The 26329-nt window shown below is 36.6% G+C and overlaps 1 protein-coding gene across 4 annotated transcripts in view; it reads right to left on the minus strand.

Moving 5' to 3' along the window:
• The window catches only part of PREX2 (phosphatidylinositol-3,4,5-trisphosphate dependent Rac exchange factor 2), a 377098-nt gene that overhangs the window by 131068 nt on the left and 219701 nt on the right, over positions 1 to 26329 (minus strand). For 3 of the 4 annotated variants that reach the window (XM_049853516.1, XM_049853518.1, XM_049853517.1), the window contains exons 26-32: positions 25416 to 25595; positions 23172 to 23266; positions 22077 to 22159; positions 21295 to 21385; positions 20526 to 20654; positions 14758 to 14799; positions 7836 to 8053 (exon numbers count right to left, since the gene is read on the minus strand). In XM_049853516.1, coding sequence (XP_049709473.1) covers positions 7836 to 8053; positions 14758 to 14799; positions 20526 to 20654; positions 21295 to 21385; positions 22077 to 22159; positions 23172 to 23266; positions 25416 to 25595 — 838 coding nt within the window. The remainder of the gene's footprint in view (positions 1 to 7835; positions 8054 to 14757; positions 14800 to 20525; positions 20655 to 21294; positions 21386 to 22076; positions 22160 to 23171; positions 23267 to 25415; positions 25596 to 26329) is intronic. The other variant, XR_007513231.1, reaches the window with a different exon arrangement.

The following is a 26329-nucleotide window of genomic DNA, read 5'->3' on the forward strand; positions in this document are numbered from 1 at the left end:
GAAAGAGATACAAAGTAACAATAGACTGGTTCAAACCTAGCAAGAGAGAGGTAAATTTCAAGGTAACCACAAAGAAAGTTAACAAACCTACTCATCAAAATAAAGAAGAAAAATGTAAAGTTCCAGTAAAAACAAAAGAAAAAAAAACTACAAACGAGAGAAATTTAGCACAGAAGAGTAAGAGGAACAAAGTAAACATCAGCACCACACACACACAAAAAAAAAAGCACTACAAAATGACAGCAATAAACTCAACCATATCAATAATTACACTGAACTAAATGCACCCATAAAGAGACAGAGGTGACAGAATGGATAAAAAAACAGGATCCATCAATATGCCGTCTACAAAAGACACACCTTAGAAACAAACATGTGAATTTATTAAAAGTCAAAGAATGGAAGAAAAATATATCAAGCAAACAACTACCAAAACAAGACCAGGAGTGGTAATGCTAATCTCAGATAAAATAGACTTTAAAACAAAATCCACCATAAAAGACAAAGAAGAACACTATATAATGATTAAAGGGATGATCCATCATGAAGACATCACCATAATAAATATCTACGCACCCAATGACAAGGCTCCAAAATATATAAAACAAATTCTAACAGCACTGAAAAGAGAAATTGGCAGTTTCACAATAATAGCAGGAGACTTCAACACACTACTCTTGGAAAAAGACAGAACATCTAGAAAAAAAGTCAACAACAAACATACAGAACCTCTAAAGGCCACAATCAGCCACCTTGAACTCACAGGCCTATATAGAACACTCCACTCAACAGCTACAAAGTACACGTTCTTTTGCAATACACATGGAATGTTCTCCAGAACATATCACATCTTAAGCCACAAAGCAACCCTCAACGAAATTAAAAACATTGAGATAATACAAAGTATCTTTTCTGATCACAACACCATGGAAATAGAAATTAACAACAGGAAGAGCTAGGGGAAAAAATCAATTACGTGGTAACTGAATAATCCCCATTTCAAAAACTACTGGGTAATAGAAGAAATCAAAGATGGAATAAAAAAATTCCTAGAATCAAATGAAAATGAAAACACATCACACCAAAACCTTTGGGACACAGCAGAGGCAGCGCTCAGAGGTCAATTTATAGCAATAGATGCACACATCAAAAATGAGGAAAGGGACAAAATTAAAACATTAGCAACACAACTCCAACAAATAGAAAGAGAACAGCAAAAGAAGCCCACAGCCACCAGAAGAAAGGATATAATAAAGATCAGAGCAGAACTAAATGAAATAGAGAATAGAAAAATAACAGAAAGAATCAACAAAACCAAAAGTTGGTTCTTTGGAATGATCAACAAAATTGACAAACCACTGGCCAAATTGACAAAAGAAAAACAGGAGAGGACACAAATAACCCAAATAAGGAATGAAATGGGGGCTATTACAACAGACCAAACTGAAATATAAAGGATCATAACAGAGTATTAAAAAAACTATACTCCAACAAATCTGAAAACCTAGAGGAAATGGACAAGTTTCTAGAAACACACCACCTACCCAAACTAACACAAAATGATGTTGACAATCTGAACAGACCCATAACAAGAGAAGAGACTGAACAAGTAAAAAAAAAACTCCCAACGACAACAAAAAAAAAGCCCTGGCCCAGATGGAGAATTCTAGCAAACATTCACAAAAGAGCTTATACCAGTACTACTCAAAATATTTCAAAACACACAAAGGAAAGGATACTTTCTAATTCATCCTATGAAGCCATCATAACCCTGATACCAAAACCAGGTGAAGACACCACAAAAAAAGAAAATTACAGACCAGTATCTCTCATGAATATAGATGTAGAAATTCTCAACAAAACTCTAGCCAATAGAATTCAGAATCATATCAAAAAAATAATACATCACGACCAACTAGGATTCATACCAGGCATGTAAGGATGGTTCAACATTAGAAAATCAATCAACATAATCCACCACATAAATAAAAGAATCACATGATTATCTCAACTGATGCAGAAAAGGCATTTGACAAAGTCCAACTACCATCCCTGATAAAAACTCTCAATAAAATAGGAATAGAAGGGAAATTCCTCAACATAATAAAGGGCATCTATGTAAAACCAACAGCCAACATTATACATAAACCCCAAAAAACCAAACCCAGTGCTGAGTCAATTCCGACTCATAGCGACCCTATAGGACAGAGTAGAACTGCCCCCATAGAGTTTCCAAGGAGTGCCTGGTGGATTCGAACTGCTGACCCTTTCGTTAGCAGCTGTAGCACTTAACCACTATGCCACCAAGGTTTCCAAACACTATACATTGAAAACCCAAAAGACTCTCATGAGGCAACTACTGGAACTAATATATTCAGCAGATTAGCAGGATACAAGATAAACATACAAAAATCAGTTGGATTCCTATACACCAATAGAAAGAATGATGAAAAGGAAATCACAAAAACAATACCACTTATAATAGCCCCTAAAAATATAAAATACTTAGGAATAAATATAACCAGGGATGTAAAAGACTCATACAAAGAAAACTACAAAACACTACCACAAGAAACAAAAAGAGACCTACATAAATGGGAAAACATACCATCTTCATGGTAGGTAGGCTCAACACTGTTCAAAGTAATCTACAAATACAATGTAATCCTGATTCAGATCTCAACAACATTCTTTAAAGAGATGGAAAAACTAATCATTAACTTTATATGAAACAGGAAGAGGCCCCAGATAAGTAAAGCACTACCGAAGAATAAAATAGGAGGACTCACACTACCTGACCTCAGAACCTAATATACAGCTATGGTAGTCAGAATACCTTGGTACTGGTACAACGACAGATACATTGACCAGTGGAACAGAACTGAGAACCTAGATGTAAATCCATTCATCTACGGTCACCTGATCTTCGACTAGGGTCCAAAGTCCAACAAATGGGGAAAACACATTCTTTTTAACAAATGGTGCTGGCAAAACTGGATGTCGATCTGCAAAAAAAACGGAACAGGACCCATACCTCACTCCATACACAAAAACTAACTCAAAATCGATCAAATATCTAAGTATAAAGCCAAAAACTATAAATATCACAGAACAAAAAATAGGATCAATGCTAGAGGCCCTAATACATGACATTAACAGAATACAAACCATAACTAACAACACACAAACTCCAGAAGACAAGCTAGATAACTGGGATCTTCTAAAAATTAAACACTTATGCTCATCAAAAGATTTCACCAAAAGAGTAAAAAGAGAACCTACAGACTGGGAAAAAATTTTTGGTTATTACAAATCCAACAAAGGTCTAATCTCTAAAATCTACAAGAAAATAGAGCACCTCTGCAACAAAAAGACAAAAAAAATCCGGTTAAAAAATGGGCAAAGGAAATGAACAGAGATGTCACAAAAGAAGACATTTAAGTGGCTAACAGACATATGAGGACATACACTCAATCACTAGCCATCAGAGAAATGCAAATCAAAACCACAGTGAGATACCATCTCACCCCAGCATTAGTGGCACAAATCAAAAAAACAGAAACTAACAAATGTTGGAGAGGCTGCGGGGAGATTGGAACTCTTATGCACTGCTGGTAGGAATGTAAAATCGTACAACCACTTTGGAAAATGATATGGCATGTCCTTAAAAAGGTAGAAATAGATACACCATGTGATCCAGCAATCCCACTCCTAGGAATATATTCTACAGAAATACGAGCCGTCACACGAATAGACACACACACCCATGTTCACTGCAGCATTGTTCACAACAGCAAAAAGATGGAAACAACCTAGATGTCCACCAACAGATGAATGGATAAACAAACTCCAGTACATACACACAATGGAGTACTACATAATGATAAAGAACAACGATGAATCGGCAAAGCATCTCACAACATGCATGAATCTGGAGGGCATTATGCTGAGTGAAATAAGTCAATCACAGAAGAACAAATATTGTATGAGATCACTACTATAAAAACTCATGAAAAGGCTTACTCACAAAAAGAAACAATCTTTGATGGTTATGCAGGAGGGAAGAGGTGGGGAGATAAAAACACTAAAGAGACAACACATAGGTGGTAACTTTGATGAAGGGTAAGGCAGTACACAATACTGGGGAAGCTAGCACAACTTGTACAAGGCAAGGTCATGGAAGCTTCATAGACACATCCAAACTTCCTGAGGGACCAAATTGCTGGGCTGGGGGCTGTGGGGACCATGGTCTCTGCGAACATCTAGCTCAATTGGTATAACATAGTTTATAAAGAAAATGTTCTACATTCTACTTTGGTGAGTAGCATCTGGGGTCTTAAAAGCCTGTGAGCGGCCATCTGAGATACTCCACTGGTCTCATCCTTTCCGGAGAAAAGGAGAAAGAAGAAAACGAAACTTACCAGGGAAAGATTAGTCCAAAGGACTAATGGAGCACACCTATGACAGCTTCCACTCAGGCTCCCACCACTGACTGCTCTGACAGGGATCAAAATAGAGGGTCCTGGACAGAGCTGGGGGAAAATGTAGAACAAAATTCTAACTCACAAAAAAAGACCAGACTTACTGGCCTGACAGAGGCTGGAGAAATCCCAAGAGTATGGCCCCTGGACACTCTTTTAGCCCAGTAATGAAGTCACTCCTGAGGCTCACCTTTCAGCCAAAGATTAGACAGGCCCATGAAACAAAACAAGACTAAAGGGGCACACCAGCCCAGGGGCAAGGACTAGAAGGCAGGAGGTAACAGGAAAGCTGGTAATAGTGAACTGAAGGTCTAGAAGGGAGAGTGTTGACATGTTGTGAGGTTGTTAACCAACGTCATAAAACAATATGTGTGCGAACTGTTTAATCAGAACCTAGTTTGTTCTGTAAACCTTCATCTAAAGTACAATTAAAAAAAAAAGATTACAGGAAACCCTATGGGGGAGTTCTCCTCTGTCCTACAAGGTCTCTATGAGTTGGAACTAACTCGACTGCAATAGGTTTTTCTTTTCTTTTTTTAAATAATGCTTGTTATATAATGGAAACCCTGGTGGTGCAGTGGTTAAGTGCTGCAGCTGCTAACCAAAAGGTTGGCAATTCGAATCCACCAGGCGGTCCTTGGAAACCCCGTGGTGCAGTTCTACTCTGTCCTATAGGGTCGCTATGAGTCGGAATTGACTTGATGGCACTGGGTTTGTTATAAAATAAGAGCTGGAGAAATGTTTGTGAAGCCGTTATTGTTTTAAAGTTCTTTTGAAGAAACAGAAAACTGTCATAGACCTTGGAGTGGAGGAAGATGACTGAGGAAGCACACAGAGCTCTGGTGTCCGCAGCCCTAGCAGGTTCCATGTTCTTGTTTTAGAAGCAGAAAAACTATTTCCTTTGAGATTTTCTTCACAACTTTGTATTTGTTATCAATTCCTAAAACAATTTTAAGGTCTTCACAAAACCATTTTTTTTCAATACAGTGATATTGAGATAGAATTATTCACACATTATAAAATTTACCAAAGGGTACATTTCAGGAGTATTTAGTATATTCACAGAATTCTGCAACCATTGCCGCTATCTACTTTTGGAACATTTTCAGAAAGAAACCTGTATTCATTAACATTAAGCTGTGCGATTAATTATTTTTGTGTATGGCCTTTCTAGCCACGGTCTTCTAACTCCCACCCAGGTGGTAGAGTGGGACTGTGTGATAGGGTAATTGTAGCCCATCAAAGGGACCGGTCAGTTTTGCCTCAGAAGAGAAGCAATTCCAGGGCAGAGAGGAGGCAGTACCAAAGAAAAACAGCCAGGAGTGGAGAGTGTGTTCTTTGGACCCAGGATCCCTGTGCTGAGAAGCTTCTGGAAGCAGAGGGGAGAGGGGGAGAGAGAGAGAGGTGGAGGGAGAGAGGGGAATTGCTGCGCTGTATGTTTTTTTATGGAAACTATAGTTAACACTGAGGAGCTACCAAACTATTTTCCAAAATGGCTGTACTATTTTACATTCCCACCAGCAATATATGAGAGTTCCAACTTACTGGCCGTTTGTACTTTTTTTTGGAGAAATACCTATCCAAATCCTTTGCCCACTTTTTAATTGGGTTATTGTCTTTTTATTATTGAATTTCCAAGGTTCTTTATAGATTCTGTATACAAGTCGCTTCTGAGATGCATAATTTGCAAATAATTTTCTCCTTTCCTTGAAATTACAAATAAATTAACTTTAAAGTACAGCACTTCATTAGACTATAGCAGTTTTTTCAAATAAGGAGAATAGAAATGAATCCTCATTCATTCATTCATTCAACAGTGTCTACTACTTGCTAGGCAGATATCTTCCTATCTTATGTAATATATATTTGATAAGTAATGATTAATATTTATTTTGTTCTTAAAAACTTTTCCAACAGCACTTTATTCCACATTGTTCATCAGTTAAATCTTCTGTTTTAGTTTTATTAGCAACTAAATAAGAAATAGATGACACACATGGAGTATACAGTCTTTTTTCAAAAGAATTCACTTGTCTATCTGCAGTACACTTAGATGAACTTCCTTATCTTACTATTCCAGAACTTTCTGTGACTGTACAATTGCCTCCCTACCCTCAATATTATTGAAAGAAGACACTATTTTGATGTATAAAATAATGTACATTTATTGGAAAAAACTCAAGCATATTGCTTGGTAGCTACATTTTCTGTTTAATATGCCCTGTCCTGCCATTGCCGGAGTTGATTCCAACTCTTAGCAACCCTATAGGATGGAGTAGAACTGCCCCACAGAGTTTCCAAGGAGTGGCTGTTGGATTGGAACTGCCAACCTTTTGGTTAGCAGCTGAGCTCTTAACCACCTGCACCACCAGGGCTCCAAGTGTAATGTAACAGATGGAAATACCATCTCATGTTTCAAATCACAATTCTATTTAATGAACACATGAGGTTTATATACAAAAGTAAACGTATTTGTCTTTTAATGTTATGACAACTCTCAGAGCCACAGTAAATATATATGAAAAAAATCAGTTCATCACAATTTTATTTGTGAAATATTTCAAGATGCTTTCTTCATATCCACTGTGGAAATTTTAAGTTAAACATGGACAATTCTACAGTAATTAAAGAGATGTTCTTAGATTTAACAGGACAAACATACGTACAAAGGAATGCACTATAATTATTTAACATATACAGATTTTAAACAAATTGTCAGATAGAATGGCAATGCAAGTTGTCTGAGCTCCTGTATCACGCATGCCTCAGAATATCACAACCTCAGTGGGAGCTTTGGTTTCAAGGCAGGTTGTTTTTTCTGTGACTGGAAATAAGATTTTTCATTAATAACAGTAGCAGAAAGACCCTCTTTTCTCTGATGACCTTTCCCAGTCAGTGCTTAGAGATATAAGAATTAGTAACAAATGGAAGTTTCTCAGATTTTAGCAGCCACAGGGGAATAAATAATCTGGAAAGAAGTTATATAATTTCTACATAAACAAACAAAACCAAACCCATTGCCACTGGGTCCATCCCAACTCATAGTAACCCTAAAGGACAGAGTAGATCTGCCCCATAGGACTTCCAAGGAGCGGCTGGTGGATTTGAACTGCCAACCTTTTGGTTAGCAGCCGAGTTCTTAACCACTGCATTACCAGGCCTCCACGTTATACATAACTTATTAAAACTTAAATGACAACAGAAAAATATATCCCCTGAAAGTAGCTGAGTGACTGCTGACACAATAATGAAGAAAGATAATAAGGGGAAAACGAATACGCACTTCTTATTTAGGGAACATGATACAATGTAGTTTACGTTGACAAAGACAGTGGGAGTCACTGTGGTTCTTACCAGGTTTGGTGACAGCAAGGACTGAAAGTGAAAAAGAACGCCTGCATTTGCTATCTGGTCTAGCCACCTTCTGCTGGCTTCCCAAGTTTCCATTTCATTCTCTTTGCTGTTGTCAAACATCTGGTTTAAAGCCGCCATGAGCTGCTCTGAGAAGGCACAGACGGTGGCCACGAGGCTTTGGCAGAAAACCATGTCTCTCCGGAGCTGTGTCTCACTGTCTGTGAGCCAGGAGAGCATAAAGACAGCTTTGAAAAATGTCACAGATGGATAAAACCAATTCATTAAGCTTTTATATTCACCAGTATGTCATCTCTCTGCCTGGCTCATACCGCACCAAAAATGTCAATTTGAGCTCTATTAATGAACACATACGTTTTAGCAAATATGTTCTTTAGGAGACACTAAACACAAAAATGTTAGAAATATTAAAACCATTTTCATTAATCAATTTGATGACCTTATCCTGCAATCATTAAATTGTTCTATAAAACCTGAGAAAAAAATAAGCCTTCATTGTTTATTTTTCCTTTTTTTGATACAAAACAATTTGCATTTGTTGTATGACACTTTACTGCAGGAATCTCTAAGTCCAAATTCTGAGTTTGTGCTGGCAAATGAAATCTAAAATTATTAATACAATTTTTTTTAATTACCTACTAAACCACCTCAAATATTAGTTTGAAATGCATATGCGAGAGCTTATTTCATATCCAATTGTTTGTAATAATAACAAGATCTTTATCTCCTTAGTTATTCAACCTCATGAGTTATAAGTATTTCTAGCTCATAAATTCCTTTATTTTTTGACATGAGTTTTAGCATGAGTTATTTTTTACTATGTTTCTTATCCTGCAATTGACTGAATTTCTGATTGGCCCTCTTTGAGGGTACGTTTACCCCATGAATGGCCACTCGGAGGCCAGGCTTTCTTTCACATGGAAACAATCTGTGCCTCCTGGCCACACAGAGCTCACTTCCTTCCCTCTTTGGGTGGCTGGATACATATGAACCACATAAACACCAAGCCACACATTCTGTACATTGAGAAAAATCAATTTCAACTAGATAAACAACAAAGGGAAAAACAAAACACTCCCAAAAAATGTTCTGGATAGTTCTGAAGCTCATAGAATACCTCTGGAATGAAAAAATATTGTCAATATTAGAATATAATATAAAAATAAATGCCTTTATTCAGTGTCGTGCTCTTGTTTTATTGATAAAAGGCATAATTATTTACCAAGAACACTGAACGTCTGTTTTTAATAACCATAAAAGGCATGTGTACACATAGTGTAGCTGCTGTGTATTACTCTGTTGCACTCTCAGTAACACCTACTCTTGGAAATTTTATTAGAGAAAGGTTTAAATATTAAAAAATATTTAATTTTATGTTGAAAATATCCATTTATTAGGTTGAATGATATGAACTTGCCGTTCAAAGACTGTTGAATATGGCAATCCCATATGGTTCGATTCATTAATGTACCCAACAACATGTGTTAGACACTTCCCTCAAGTAGTTATAGACCATGTGTCACATTCTAATAGACTGCAAAAAATACTTTATAGGTAACTATTAAATGACTAAACTGGGAATAAACATTGTCTACTGATTCTCAATCAAGAAAAAAACAAAACACCTAGTTGTCAGCACAATTTTTAACACAGAGTAGACAAAAATAAATGTTTACTGAAGGAATATATGGAGAAAATGAGCCCTGAAGACAATTAACAAACAAATTAAGTGACATGAAATTGCATATATTCATTCTCTGACTTCTTCAAATGCCTAGGTTTAGTTTGATTTAAAAGGGTAATTCAGATAGCTTGTTAGTCCAAATGTACATCTAGGATGCTAAGGTTCAGGGTTAGAAACCAATTAGTTAAAAATTGCCCTGTATCTTCCTGGGGCATTCTTGCTTTGCTTTTCAGTGGTCCGATAATGAAGAAGAAGCCCTCAATAGTGTAAACAGTTTACACACTCAGGTGGAGGTTCGAGTCTACCCAGAGGTGCCTCAGAAGACAGGCCTGGTGATCTACTTAAAAAAAAAAAAATCTGCCATTGAAAACCCTATAGGGCACAGTTCCAGTGTGACGCACATGGGGTTGCCATGAGTTAGGGTCAACACCATGGCAAATGGATTGCTGTTTGGTTTGTTTTGAGTGAAGCAGATCATCTGCGTGAATTTTAAAAAATATTTCTTCAGCAGGAAAACTCCTACCTATAATCTGAGAATAATTCTTTACTGAGTATTTAATTGGAAAGAACACTGCTAATATCAAAAGTGGGAAGCCTAAGTCTAGGAAAGGAAGATTCTGGTTCCATTGCAAGCTTTACTTCAGGTCACAAGAGTTAATGTACTTTGCTACTAGTAGAAATAATTGTCTCCAAATTGCTTTTGAGAAGAAACTCTCAAATTTCTTCTTCTTTTATTCTAAAAAGAATACATTAGATGTTTAGCCTACTTTCTGCTAGTATATTCTATAAGCATTTAAAACGAAATAAAAAATTTCTTTCAACTTCATTATCAAATCAAAATTGGTCACAACTAACATTCACAAGTCTTTCTAATATATAAAACCCGCTGCTAGCTCTAACTGCTACACAGAAGTTATATTCATTCATTCAGACTTTTAACACTGAAGGTCCAGCAGGAATTAAACATGGTGCTAATTACCAGGGGCATGAAGAAGTCCAACACAGGCCTTGGCCACACGTAGGGTGACGGTGGAGTGATGAAAATAGGTAAGCAGATGCCTTTGGACCACACTGTCATTTAAATCTTTAACTAACATATTTTTAACTAAACGACATGTAATAAATGCTTCTTCATGAGGTTACTGTCTGTTTGCCACCTTCCTACTTTCACTAGGGAGACGATTACCTGATTGGATAGACTTCAAAAGTTCATAAAACACATATCATGCATTAAGATCTCTTCAAGTTAACTTTTTACATGCTACCATTTCACAGTAACAAAGGAAGAAAACTCAGTGTGGCAAAAGGCACTTACAACCAACCTATCTCCAACTTAGGTTCACAGCTTCTCTCCATTCATCCCGCAACCCAGCAATAAATGTCGCAGAGCTATTGCAAGCATATAATATACAACAATGTGTCTGAAAGCAGCAAGAAGAGAGGGGAGCACAGTCCTGTCCTCTTTGACCCACACAGCGTACCTCTTTGACCTGCTCAGGGTACCTGACAGCATTTAATAACCTCACAACCCATACCTTTGTCCATGGCTTTCCTGTCTGCAAGCCCTTCTCTTTTCTTCTCCACGTAGCAAACTTTACACCATTCTTCAAGAGTCACCTCACTGAACTTCTAAAATCCTACCACTCCCTGTGAAATTTCCATGTATGGTACCCTTCTTTTTTCCTGCCACCACAGCCTGGGCGTATCCCCGTACTAGAGGACTACCACCATCGCGAGACGCTGTTTACATGTTTGTGTCCCCCGCGTGACAGTCAGGGCATCAAGGCCAGGGGAAGTGGTATGCTGCATGAGTTATGCTCATGGGCTTTTCAGAGGCATATAATTTGCTTTCTATTACCTGTTCCACCAATTCTGAACCTGTGATTGTAGCTATCAAATTCTCTATCTGTAAAATGGGGGTTATTCCTCCACCTTAGATTTGTGGTAAAGATAAATGATATAAAAACATCTAAAGCACTCAGCAAAGTGAAATCAGGTAGTGTTACTGTGATTCTTCTTTTTTTTTCTGGCATCCAGCACATGGCCCCGCATCTAGTGGGTGCTGAGTTTTGTTGCTGAATGGAGAAGGAACAACGTGATAAAGAAAGAAAGGAACCAAAGTCAGCTAACTCCCAGCAAAAATATCCAGATCTCTTCCTTGCAGTTATGCAGCTGCTCACAACTCCTAACTGTCCATCCTTTCCCAATGCTATTCTCATCTCCCATCTTTATCAGTAAAAACTACAGCAAGAACCAACACAGCTGCTCCCAGCTTCTAAGGAAAGAAAAACAGAGTTGTTTTGTTGTGGCAGGTTGTTTATTGTTTTTGCAGAGTTAAGACTTTTCTTGTAATGGGAATACCCTCAAAAAACAAATGGTTTTTGTGCCTATCGAAACCTTCGTTTTCAATTCCGTACTCAAGCACCTTCTACATCTTCTACAAACACATTTTAAAATACTAACACTTCATTTATTCTTGGAAGTCTAAAAAGTTCAAATTCCAAAGAATGACATGGTTTCTAAGATACACAAGTAGTCTCAACCATTATTCTTATACAGAGATTATATGGAAAAGAAAAAAGTAAAAGAAACAAAAAGAGATGAGAGAAAAAGCAAGGTAGGAATAAAAGGGGTTAAAGAATAATATTTAGCAGATTGCATCTATGCTTTTCAAGAGAAGACCATAATTTTACAGCAAACAACATGGTATAATTTTGGCTACTGTTTTGGCGCCATCTTAAATGTAAAAAGGCGCGGCAGGGGGAGGGTTGGATAAGTAAAGTATGACAAATAAGAACCATGAGAGAAATAAGAAAACTTAAGTCAAAATAAGAATCCAGAATAGCCATTTGAATATAAATGACTAAAACAATGCATTCCAGGACTGCTTTTAGAATTGGCAGAACTAAGTTTGAATTTCATTTCATTGATAAGGCATCCATCACATGCCTAATCCTTCAGATGCTCAAAAATACCGTTGAGTGAGTATCATTTGCCAGTTACCATTAATCTCTCTGAACTTCAATTTCTGGACCTTTAAAACCGGGCAAGAAATAATATTCTTACAGAGATGTTATGAGAACCAAAGAGATACATGAAAAAGAGGCCCGCGAAGTGCTTTGTTATTAGTAAAGCTCAAAAATGTAAGATATCTTTGTTATTATTATGACCCAGTCAAAGAGCAAGATAACAATCCGTTTAAGACAAAACAACATTAAAAATGCTCTTGGTTAACTTGGCTTATTCATTCATTTACAATAAAAACTTTCCAAGTGTGGTAGATTGTAAAAGCGGCCACACATTCTTCCCTTCCCTGTTTCCAGGCTCTGGCAGTAAATAGCATTTTGAGGCTTCTCCCACCAAAAGCAGAGTCCAGTTCTCCACCCATTGCATCTGAGCCGGCTGTGACATGTCTTGGCCAAGCGGGTGAACTCGTCCACGCCTGCTCCCTTCTAACAACCCTTCCAAGAGGCCACATGAACAAGACCAGGCTAGCCTGATGGATGATAAAAAACATGTGGCCCAATCAGCCCTATTAACCTATAAGCCCTCTAAGCTGCCCCATATATATATATGTATGTATATATGTGTATATATGTGTATGTGTGTGTGTATGTGTATATATGTGTATGTGCCAATGTATATGTATATGTAAGTGAGGCTACCTTACGTCACCAGTGCCCAGCCAACGCACTGCCTAGCTTCTAACACATAAACAAGCCCAACTAAGGTCAACAAACCCTGGCAGAGGGCAGCAGAACAACCCAGCTGACACTAGACTCATAAGCATCACAAACTATTGTTCTTTTACGCCACAAAGTTTTGGGATTTTTTTTTTTAACATAACAAAAACTAACTAATATAAACCAATACCCAAACCCACTGCCACTGAGTCAATTCTGACTCATAGCAACCCTACAGGACAGAACAGAAACTGCCCCATAGGGTTTCCAAGAAGTGGCTGGTAGATTTGAGCTGCCTACCTTTTGGTTAGCAGCTGAGATCTTAACCACCAGGGCCCAACTACATAAAGTTTCAAAATTCTATGTTGTATTTTAAAAGCATGTAATTGTATTTTTAGGTTCAAGTTCCTACCAAAATCTAAAGTTAGCATGATAGTATTTGTTTATATATACCTTGGGAGAATTTTTAATCTTTTGGAAATAGATTAAAATAATAAAAAATGAGCCATTCAACATATCTCTATATCTAGAGAAAGAGATATATAACAAGCTAACTTTAAACTGTGTCATCCTCACTGAACGGCATTTATTTGAGTTTTCCCAAACTTTAGGATCCATATCCTTCTAAATGCATTTGGAATAAAAATATGGCTGAGACATCTCATAGATTTCCCCTTTTTCATTCATTTTTGCAACAAATATTTGTGAAGCATCTATGTGCAAGCCTGTATTTTATGCATTTGTTTATGACCAAAATAGGTATAAAACCGAAACCCATTGCCAATTCCGACTCATAGCGACCCTATAGGTATAGCTCCTACCTTCAGGAAGCTAACAGTCTATCATCTGTAGTTCAGAGTTTAATCAAATATTTAATCATCCCTTAATTTCACTTTTCATTACCAATATATTTTGAGCTTCCACTATATGTGTGATATTGTTGTTGTTGTGTGCCATGAGTTAATTCCAACTAATAGGGACCATATATCACAGAGCAGAATTGCCCCATAGGTTTCCTAGGCTATAATCTTTATGGGAGCAGATCACCAGGTCTTTCCCCCCATGGAGCTACTGGTGGGTTGAAACCACTGGCCTTTCGGTTAGCAGCCAAGCATTTTACCATTTCGCTAGCAGGGCTACTTATGTTCATGATACAAGTGCTTTAATATATGAGATGCAAAATGTTTACATATATCCTGTTCATAAACAAGCCATACAAAGATTCACAATAAATCCCATTTGCATCATTAATTTAACCAAACTCTACTGCCTTTCTCCTTTTTAATTATGCTCTCTATGAATATATATTTATATATGATTTCGTGTTTTTGTCTATAATCAAAGATGAGTATATGTCATTGTATGTTTATTAATGCTATGTATTACTTTTTAATCCTTCTGAGGCATTAAAAGAAGGTAAAGATTGCACCTCTATCTACACTCAGAAACTGTAGAAGTTGTTTCCATTCATATTATGAGACTTCCAAGGACATGAGCCACATTCATTTTAAACGGTAAAAATAACGCAAAATATTACCTGAATATTCAAGAAGCGCAAGGAGCACCCTACACTTCACCTCTGCAGGGAAAGAGAAGATATCAGTTAGTTGCTCAATCTTTTTCTGCCATAAATATCACATATTAACCTTGTACTAAAAATTAGTACTATATTATTATATTAAACAAATATTATTATATTAGATAATGAAAATTACATTCACTCGAGGTGTTATTCTTGCCTATCTGCCTATATAAATTTTATCCAATGTTCAAGATCCTAAAATATCTCCAGCACAGAATTATATGAGTCTATGAAACACCATTCAGATCCTTTGTAATTTATCTTTAAATGCTTTATTTAGCCTGCATGATATATCTAATTAAGTAGTCAAGCTACTGCCGTTGAGAGCAGAGAAATATCAGATATTTCCAAATGTTCCTCTTCTCACCCCATCCTCACACAGGGCCAAAGACAGTAGGTGCCTGGTAAATACATATTAATGTCATACACATTGTTATACAAACAATGAGTTACATGTCCAGTTGCTTCCAATTGGTAAATAGTTTAGTTCCAACAGGTAAATATAAAAACAGAGTTTCTTCTATATGTTCATGCTTATGGGAAATAAAGAAAAGGTTATGTTGCATCCTATTCTACAGAGGTTTGCAGTGGAGAAAGAGACAAACTAACCCTTAGGAAATGGAGGAAATACATGAAAGCACGTTAAATTTTACAAGCAGGACCACAAGAGCTAAAGAATTTCAGGGGCAGCAAAGTATGCTGGACTAAGAGTCAAAAGACTCAGCTATTATTCACTAATTACTTTGAGTCTAAAAATTGCTCATCCATTTAAAAGTTGGCAGCAACAATATCTACCTTACCTATTTTACAGGCCTGAGTAGGAAAAATAAATGGGAACGTATATCAAAAGTTTTTGAAAACTGTTTAAAGTGCTACACATATGTGAAGTACTACTGTAATATGGATTTAGCTTAAACTGGTATAGAATTCTAAGCAAGCCTAAAAGAAAATTTTTTGAAAAAAATGAGGACTGTCAAGGGGAGTAGAGGAATAATCCAAGAGTGGAAAATAGCAATAGCAAAGTAATATAATAGAGAATGAATACCAGATACCCAACAACCTAGAGCAGAGACTTTTAACATCATTATGAGATTGAGATTGGGATACAACTGGAAAGCCCCATTGAGAAACGGCTTCTAACATCAGATTGATGAGTGCAGACCTATCTAACAGTGAAACATTAAAAGATTCTGGGGCAGGGTACTGAAATTATGAACATGGTATTCTAAAAAGATAAATCTGGTAATGGCATACATAAATCCAGAAAGATGAGAGACGGGGATTAGCCAGAAAACCATTGGAATTACTGATATATGAAGAAAAAGAGAAAAAGTCAAGAGATTTTTGATTAAAAGCAGCTCTTTTGGGTATTGGGGCGAAGGCAAACAAAAAAAGAAAAAAAAGGAGGGGGAAAAATGACAAGCTTGTGAAAAAAATGCAAGCTTTTGAAAGGAGAACAATTTTTGTAGAGAGCAAAGGGTTGAAAATGAGTTCACTATTAGACATTTGAATTTCAGGTGATGGTGGAATAATCCAGCAAAAATATTCCTTAGTTGGCTGATAACATAAACTATTTTAGCTGAGAGATTTGGCAAGAAATAGGCATCATTAAGTGACATCATACAATGGATCTCTCCGCACGTAATCCACTATCTGCTCTCCTCTGCCCTCACTTTAGTTGTCTATGAATGGATGGGTATATAACAACATAATTTATGAATGGCAGTGTAACAATTCTAGCTAAATAAAGATCATAGGATTATGATATTTTGAAATCAGATTCTAGAGAATAGCAGAAATAATATGTACTCAGCTACATGGTCTAAGGGAAAAGCCACATGTTGTCTTCAGTCTAGAGTTGATACTCAAAAAACTTGTAGCTGAGACAATGGTTGCTATTTGTAGTTGTGCAAATATGGGACTTTTTGTTCTGTTGAAAAATTTACACTCTGCCACAGAACCAAGAATCCCAGAACTTTAGCAGCTTACTTATTTTGCTCTTAGATCAAGTAAAATGTTTCAGAAATAAATGAATGCAATGGCATGGTTTCTTCCTTGGAGTAATTTAATTTTACATTAATATAACATTATATTAACCATGAAATTCTGACAAGATGGCATTATGTTACATTTCCAGCCAAGACCTAACCTAGCATTAAATCATTCCACATATAAAGGTAATTTAGGAAATACGGTAGACTAGGACACATTCCAGGTGAACTGATGATGTTACTCGAGTATCTCCACATAACAAGCACCTGATTTTCAAGGATTTCAATGCTACTGCTTTCATCCAATATAAGAGGACCAAACACCATACACATTACCAGAAAATGGCAGCCTGCCCTCTCCCTTGCGTATTCTACCGGGGTGAACCAACAATGGCAAATTAATCATTTTAAAAACTTCACTTAACATGTTGACAAGCAGAGTTTTTATTCAAAGAGTCAGTGCACTTCACTGAACCTTATAACTTTACAACTTAAATTCCCCAAAAAGTCCTCCCAGCACACTGAATATAAGACTTAGAACGTTCCCAACTACAGCCATCCAGCTTTTGGGTTCCATGATGAAAAATCAAACCAAAAACCAAACCCATTGCCATCGAGTCGATTCCGACTCATAACGACCCTATAGGACAGAGTAGAACTGCCCCATAAGGTTTCCAAGGAGGGGCTGGTGGATACAAACCGCTGACCTTTTGGTTAGCAGCTGTGGCACTTAACCACTGTGCCACCAGGGCTACCCATTATCAAAAGTGGCATCAATAGTCACAACATCAAGCAATCAATCAAATGTGTATATTACTGTAATTTCTATCAGTTGCTTAACATGACATGAGATACAAAAGGCATAAAAGCAGAAATTTTTATGAAAATCTAAGACTCTTAAAATAAACACTTTTTTAAAAAATTAATTTTTATCCTGTATTAGACATTTATATCTCAAAGATTAAACTCTTCAAAACACAAACATAAAAAAGGTATTAAAGATTTCTCTGTTCCTTAGCTATTTTGCATTTACTCTAAACATGAATTTAATATAAAAAGGAAATCTCAAAGCAAGAAGAGCTGAACTAAACTTTATGAAATATAATTTTGGGGAGTGTCATGATACTGACTTCTACTCAGTGAAAATATACTCAGTAAAGTACATGCTTAAATCTCTTACACTTAACTGCCTTTTAAAAGTGTATTTATCATTTTTGTTCTTCCTTATGTTGGGGGCTTTTAAATTCAGACTTTCACTAAATGGGGTACTGCAATGTGCCACAGGTGATCATTATATTCTGATATAAAATAAAAGTATAGCCGAGAAATCCAGACCTTGAGAACAAAAGATTCCATCACACAAGAGAGTTGCTGTGATTTACTTGGAGAAGCATTCCATATCTGTACAAGCATCTTCTCTACTGATCTCTAAACAATACCCAAGTTGTTATACTGCAGTATATTCCCATAAAGAGGATTTAGTAATCATAGAACTCTGAAACCATCTCCCTCGTTTAATAAGTTAGGAAACTGAGGTCCAAGGAGTGAAGGAACAGGCTCAGACCCCATGAAGTACACGGACCTATCCGTTGTCAGCAAAGTATAAAACTCGAGAGATGAGCTTTAGAAAACCATTAAAAGGCTCCAGTCAAAGTTTCAAACACACACACACACAATCACTGGAATCTCTAATTCACCCTAAAAAATAGTACTGGCTAAAGTGATGCTGTAATTCTGCTCTGCACTATTTACCACATTCAATTTACACAAAAATGACTAGGAATAAAAATGCATAAATAGTTATTTACTGTAGGCGTTTCCTAACCTTAGTATTAATGATATTTTGGGCCAGATAATTCTTTATTTTGAGGAGCTGACTTGTGCCTTGTAGAATATTCTCTACTCACTAGATGCCAGTAGCACCTTTTCCCCCAACGTGAAAAACCAAAAAAATCTCCAGACATTGCCAAGCACTGGTTGACACCACTGGTCTAATTACTGGGAAGAAATTCACTGAATTAGCTATATCATAAATTAGACAAATTTTTTATTTCTTCTTTTTTACCATCATCATTTTAGAAACTCTCAAAATTCTCTACTTAGTAACTCTGACCTAAAACAACAAAGGATCAGATACAATAGAGTTGTCTAGAAGTTTTATATCTCTAATTCCAGTTCATATATATCATGGGCTGTTGAGTAAATGATGCCATGATAGTTAATAACAACCAACTCAAACAAAACTTCTGAAAAAGAAACTTAAACATGAATAATGCAACATACATAATTATTTTGATTTGCATCAAGATTCACTATTTTTTAGGCTTTCCATAATATGCTTCATGCCTTTTATGAATGCTAGAAGCTTTTCTAATATGTTTCACATTATAAAATATTAAATCTTTTCCACATCCCATTTGTCTTCACGAGTTCTTATTTTATTCACTGGGAATATTCTCTATGACAAAGTCTACATTGTTGAGATTCTTGAGGTACAAGGTTTTGCAATCTTATTCTCTCTTTTCCTCCTCCTCCCTCACATTTTCAATCCTTTTGTTTTTCTTACAACATAAAACATTTCAAAAAAAAGTTCAAAGAACTTCAGGAATCAATAAAAACAAGCAGCCTAATTGTGTTAAGTGGGCAAAGACGGGGAAATCAACAGAAGAGACTAATGACACATAAACATGGAAAAATGTGCACCATCACAAGTAACCAGGGAAATGCAAGATTAAACCACAATAACACACAGTTTCATTAGCCTGGCAAGTGTTTAAGTTTGGCGATTCCAAGTCTGGGTGAAGATGTGAAGAAACAGGAACTCTAATAAAGTGCTGACTGGAAGTGTCAATTGGGATGACCACTTTCGAGGACAGCTTGTTAATATTTAGCAAACATCTAGTATCTAGCAAAGGAAGAACTCCCTTGTTGGTACAAAAGGTTAACCCGCCTGGCTACTAACTGAAAGACTAGAGGTTCAAGTCTACCCAGAGGCATCTCAGAATAAAGGACTGGAAATCTACATTCGAAAAACCAACCACTGAAAACCCCATGGAGTACAGTTCTACTCCGACACACATGAGATCACCATGAGTTGGAATCAACTCCAAGGCAACTGGTTGTTGGAAACATCTAATAAAGAGTTTCGTAACTCAAGACCTAGCAACTTACTCCACTCACATATGTGTACAAAGAACACTGGGCAAAAAAGCTGCAGTACTGTTTTAAAATGGCAACAAAAAGGAAACAAAGTATCCATCAACAAAAGAATGGGTACATAAAATTTACAGATTAGAGAAAATGAATAAACTGGAGCCAAACATCACCATAGAGAAATCTCATTAACGCAATGTTAATTTTTTTAAAGCAACACTTACAGGAGAAATATAGTGTATTACCAATTACACAAAGTCGTAAAACACACAAAATAATATGTTCAAAGAATATACTTATTTAGTAAGAGTGTAAAGACCTGCATGAGAACACTAATTCCAAACTCAGGAATTTATCTTGGAGGGAAATGAGATAGAGAAATGTACAAAGGAGGGGGTTCATTTTTTAAGCTAGTATTTTTACGTTGTATTTGATACATTATTTTCCATTATCTTTGTACTTCTAAAATACATCATTTGTTTAATAAAAAAGGGTAATACTGAGCTCTTGTTTTTAGAGCATTTTTAAAATTATGATTGCTAATGGCATGCAATGTTCTTCTTTGCTTTTCATCCTGACCTTCAACAAATTTTCTGATGTTCTGTGCAAGATTCCGGACACTGCTGGGAAGATTCCAAGGATCTTGCTTGATGTGAAGCCTTAACCTTTTTGGACAACTCAGCTTAGGCTCCATTTCCTGCTGAAATTCTAAACAAACACAGAAAATCTCTCCTAAGTTCCAACCATTTATAAAACAGTTAACAAGCGCATTGACTTCAGAATCTTTTATCACTGTGTTCCTACAATACCATTATGGTGATAATTTCTTTAGCTGTATCATAGGAGAGAATTTGCTAAATTTAAAAATGTCAACTTGGACTGTTATTTACTTACAAATATATGAACAAAGAACCAAATTTAGATGAAAATCCTTTCTACTTTCAATATCCTAAACTAGATATCTGAAAGTGGCAGCTTTCTATCGTGTTCTGTTTGCCAACCCTTCCTTCCCCACCACCCTTCCTCCCCGACTGAGATATAACCAAGTAGATATTACACTTGGTTTCAGCAAAAGCAACTTAACACTTAAGTCTCTTCACTGTATTCATTTCTTACCAGTCTGACCTCTTTAGGCATTAAACCTTCGAATCTTTCCAGGAAATCTAAGAGGTCCTATAGTGACTATGTACATACATTCAAAGATCAGCAAAATACAAGTAGTAGTCAGTGAATTATGAAACATGAGCAACCAGAATTTTTCATGTCATAATAGGATTGTGCTTTATGACTATATTCTCTGCCATCTTTTGTTTCCCAACTGCTTCTAATAGTTACTTTTTAACCTTACCTTGTAATCCTCGACCTGGTGTGAGGTACTTGGTTTGCTCAAAGGCCCTCATTACAGCTTGCCCTTTTAGGAGATTGGTAATTGAATCCACCTATCAAGAGCAGAGATGTCTGAGAGTTACTTACTTCCCATAATACCGAATATGTATTTCTAGGAGTAAATCTTCTAAATTTTTTTTTTCGTAAAGCAACGATTATTTGTGAAACCACATGATGCTTGTAAAATATGCTTTTAAAGTAAAATGTTGAAATAAAGCCATCTGATATTTGCCTTGACATTTGTTACTACCCTACCATAAAAAATTTTTTTTTTTTACCATATATTACTATAAAATAAATATTCAACTTACAAAAGAAATGACAAGTTCTGGAGTTATCAAAAACATGCAAATAGAAGATAATTGGAATTTTTTAAGTGGTAAAAACTTCTATGAATTTTGGTTACAGATATAAATGTGAAATACCTACTTTTTGAAATTAGGAATTAAGTTAGCAACACATACCGTAAAAGATTCTGAAAACCCACAAAGAAACAAATAATAAGAGGATAACTCCAATGTGTTCCAAAGACTATGAAATATTTGATATTCTCAACAATCTCTTGGGTTAGTTGGAGAAGGGATTCTTTATTCTCATTATAAATTGCAGAAAATGAAGTGAAGAAGGTAGAGGGACAGATTGAGGCCTTTCCATTCTAGTTCTCAGGTGTTTTAACTACACCCAAAAAGGGATTGCTTTGAGTTTAGCCTGTGGATATAAGACCCACCACCATCCCTCTTATACCTGGCTGAAAAGATGCTCAAGGCAACTGTGTATCTTGTCCTGTTTATCATGAGAAATGCGAACACTCAGGGGAAGTTCGTCACCTAGATGTTGAAAACAAAAATCATTCCTCTCACGTTGTGTTCAACATTCCAGAATACTTTAATATTAAATAAAAAATAAAATTAATTAAGTATAAGCTCTTATTCCATTCATTAGTTTAGCCTGTGGTAGCTATTTCAGACTTTCTCAGAAAGTCTCAGAAAAAGAATTCCAGAAGATTTAATAGCTACCAAGATGTCAGATTATTATTCCTTTGGAAAACGAGGTGGTAAGAACACTATGGTTTCATATTTAAATAATTCTTTCAGTGGCGTGTTTTTCTAATGATTTAATAGTTGAGATAAACTGCATACTTAAAAGTTAAGATCTGTCCTAATTAGATAAGAAGTCTTCATTCTTAACATACACAACAGATGTTTCTCTCAATCCGTGTTTTCTATTTACCGCTCTCCCCGTCACTCTAGTCTAACGTTCCCTCAGGTGCATTCACTGTCTTAAAAGTCCTCAGTTTTGAACCCCTTTCCACTACCTAGCCCAATCAACAATGCCTAATAGTTCTAGTAAAACATGTTTCCTGCGTACCTATAATTCTTCATACCAAAAACAAAAACACTCGTTGCCTTTGAGTCAATTCCAACTCATAGCTACCCTATAGGAAAGAGTAGAACTGCCCCATAGGGTTTCCAAGGCTGTAATCTTTATGGAAACAGACTGCTACATCTTTCTTCCGCTGAGTGGCTGGTGGGTTTGAACTGCTGACCTTTCAGTTAGCAGCCAAGCACTTAGCCACTGTGCCACGGGGGCTTCTTATAAAAAGATCATAGCATATATATTAGGATAAAAATCAGTCTGTTTCTTTCAGTTCTTTTTAATTTACTGTTTATAATGAGATAGGGAAATTGACTTTGTGACACACATAAAACTGAAATGAAATATGTGGCCACCTAGAATGACTGACGTAAGATAAAAACGCACGTGGCCCAAACAAGTGAATCCCTCAGGTATCTCTGCTAGAACTAACATGGAGGAGCACGCGTGTGTGACCCAGCGCACCTGAGTCCATCTCATCGCTGTGGAAGTAAGAGCTGCACTGGCTGCTGCAAACGCTGGTGAAGGAGGCGATGGAATTCCTGTTGCTGTTGCAGTCGCTGAAAAGGACGGGTGACAGGACTTTTTCAAACATATTTTTATATTGTGGTAAACAAAACATTTGCCATTTCAACATTTTTACGCGAGCAATTCAGTAACGTTAATTACGTTCCTCATGCTGTACAACCATCACCGTTATCTGTTTCCAAATTTCTCCATCACCCTTACAGAAGCTGTGAGTGTGCCAACGTCTCCCAGGGATTTCTTATTACATAAACTTAACATGCCACAGTTATATTTTTTAATCTGTGCTATAGACAACTATGAGAAAGATAATCTTGTTCTCTAACAGCATGTCTGGAAAGCCTGGTGGTGTAGTGGTTAAGAGCTACAGCTGCTAACTATAAGGTGCTCCCTGGAAACCCCATTGGGTCACTATGAGTTGGAATCGACTCGACAGCAACAGGTTTTTTTAAACAGCTTGTTTACTTACAAAAAAATGTATTTTAGATTCAATCGAATTTCAAATCTTCTTATCTTGTGTAATCTGACCCTAAATGATTTTTTGTAAATGTACAGTTTGAAATCTAGGAGTCTAACTGAACTTCAAATTCTTCATAATCTATTTGATAGTATGCTCCTGTAGTTAGATAATTTAGTAACAGAGGTAAAGGAAGTCTTGTTTCATGGTCTCTACCTTTCAACCCTGTCTGGGAGTTTAAATTTAAAATTATCTGCTATACTCTGAGCTTCATTAGGGAGGTCCGGCATCTTGTCCTTCTTTACCTCAGAGTTCACACAGGACCTCCACCTAGTAAATGCTCGATAATGGTGACTGCTGAAGGAAAGAATATTCCTTCATATGTGAATATGGACATACTACAGGTTTCAGAAACAGTACAGGAGATAAAATAACTTCTTCCTCTCAAGTAAAAAGAACTTATTTAACTTAAAATTTACATGTAAAATTTCTATCTTCGCCTAGAAGGAGACTGTGATGTTAATTTTAATTATTTGATAAGTAGAATCTGAGTAAGAAAGTATTTTTAGACATGTAATTTCCCACTAGAGAAAAGCCACAGATTCCTATTAAAGGAGCATATTGCTGAAGCATGAGAAGTTAAAGCAAATGAAATGATAAAAGTTGATTACTTCTGTTACACATTATTAAATCTCTGGATTAATCAACTCACATATTCATTAAAAACCCTTTTTTACATAGAAATGGAATAGCTGAGTGGTTAAGAGATAAACTCTGGATCCAGACCACCTGGTTTCATAGTTAAATCATGTAACTCCTGTTGACTTCAGTTTCCTTTCACATAAAACGGAATTAATGCCAGAGCTTGCCACACAGAGTTGCTGTGGGGATTATGCAAAATTGTCCTGTTCCTCAGTGTGCTTGGTAAAAATGTGCTCTTAATGCTAGCTATTAGGTGGCACCAAACATCTGTGATGAGAAGAACTTTCACTTAATTACTATTTACTCCACTGTCCTTCCACTGTAAAACACTGTAGGCTACACAAGTGAACAAGTGTTTGCTTCAATTAACAGAAATATAATGGGAGAAGGTAAAGCTAAACACACAGCACATATGGCGGGTTACAATGGTCGTCAATGAGGCCTCAGGTGATACAAAGACTCAAGGGAGAAACAGCACTTTCGAAGAAGGAAGGTCACTGGAGGAGGTGCCATTGGAGAGTCTGGTAAAAAGATAACAGAGTTGGAGGAAAGGCATCCCAGGAGAAGAAAAAAACTCAAAGCTTGTCATGGAGGTAGTCAAGTTAAATTAGTTCAACTAGCTTCAAACATAGACAAGAAGAAAGGGAGAAGGGCGGCAAAAAGAACTACTCATTACCCAATCATCCAATGAGCAGAAACATATTTTTTTTTAAGTTAATACAGGTACAATTTGATTATTGACTATACATGTAACACAATCCATTAACAGCACAACAAATACCCCAAACTAGGTTCACAGAATTGAAGAAAAAAATGCTTTCAAAGTGCTCAAATCGTAAAAGGGAAGAATTTGAAAGTGTACGCTGTCCCACTAGGCTTTGTCCAGAGTTGTTAACAGCTGATGATTATTCTGAGGGAGTAATACACAAAAACAGCAATCAAATTTTTTTCCAAGACTTTTGTGGAAAACACAGACTCACCTTTGACTTTGTTGCTGAACTGAGTTTAAGAAATTAGCAAATTACCTGTAAGAGTCTCTGTTGCTGACAGTGTCGTGGCCTGAATCTTCTTGTTCATCGCCTGCTACATTAAAACAGACTCTTTTGCTGTTTCTCTCTCCCTTCTCATTGTCACTGTCTGTTGGTATCATGGACTCCGAGGTCTTACGTTCTAGTTTGGGAGAATATGTTATTGAAGACAGAAGGCTGCAATGTGATATTAAAAAAAAAAAAAAAAGAGTAAGTGTACTTTTCCAAACTGGCTGCTACAGATCAGCACCTTATATGTTGAACATGCAAATTAAATACTTTATTGCATAAAAAGCATAGTATGCAAAGTTCACTTTTTCCTCTCAGAATAAGTAATAGAAAGAGCACATAATTTAGACCAGAAAGCTGCATTCAAATCCTGGTTCTGCCATTTACTTGTTTTGCTATTATACTAAAGCTATGATAGATTCTCTTTGACATCTATAAAATGGGGATAAATAAGAATACCTCACGGGAAAGACCTGGCAATCTGCTGCCATAAAGATCACAGCCTAGAAAACTCTATGGGTGCAGTTCTACCCCATCACATGGGGTCACTATGAGTCAGGGCACCCAACAACAACAACCCTAAACAATTGCTTTGAGAATAAAACGAGAGCAGCATATTCCTGATATATAAGGATGTCAAATCCCTCCCCTAGCCATGACCACCACCATCACTACCACATAAAAACACTTGGTAAACTTGGGAGTCTTAGGCAAATACGAAACTCAAACACTAAATGTGTTTTAATATCCTCCCTGGCTTATCCTCAGAGAGATTAAAAACTCACTTACCCATCTACCCCGCCTCCTGTTTGTCCTGGGCTTTCTCTAATTGCCGGAGAATACTGTTTGTCAATAAATGCCTTTCACTGCTCATTTAAACAGGGGTCCTGGCCTTAGTGATT

Source organism: Elephas maximus, chromosome 15 (genome assembly GCF_024166365.1).
Source record: "Elephas maximus indicus isolate mEleMax1 chromosome 15, mEleMax1 primary haplotype, whole genome shotgun sequence".
NCBI classification, from domain to species: Eukaryota; Metazoa; Chordata; class Mammalia; order Proboscidea; family Elephantidae; genus Elephas; species Elephas maximus.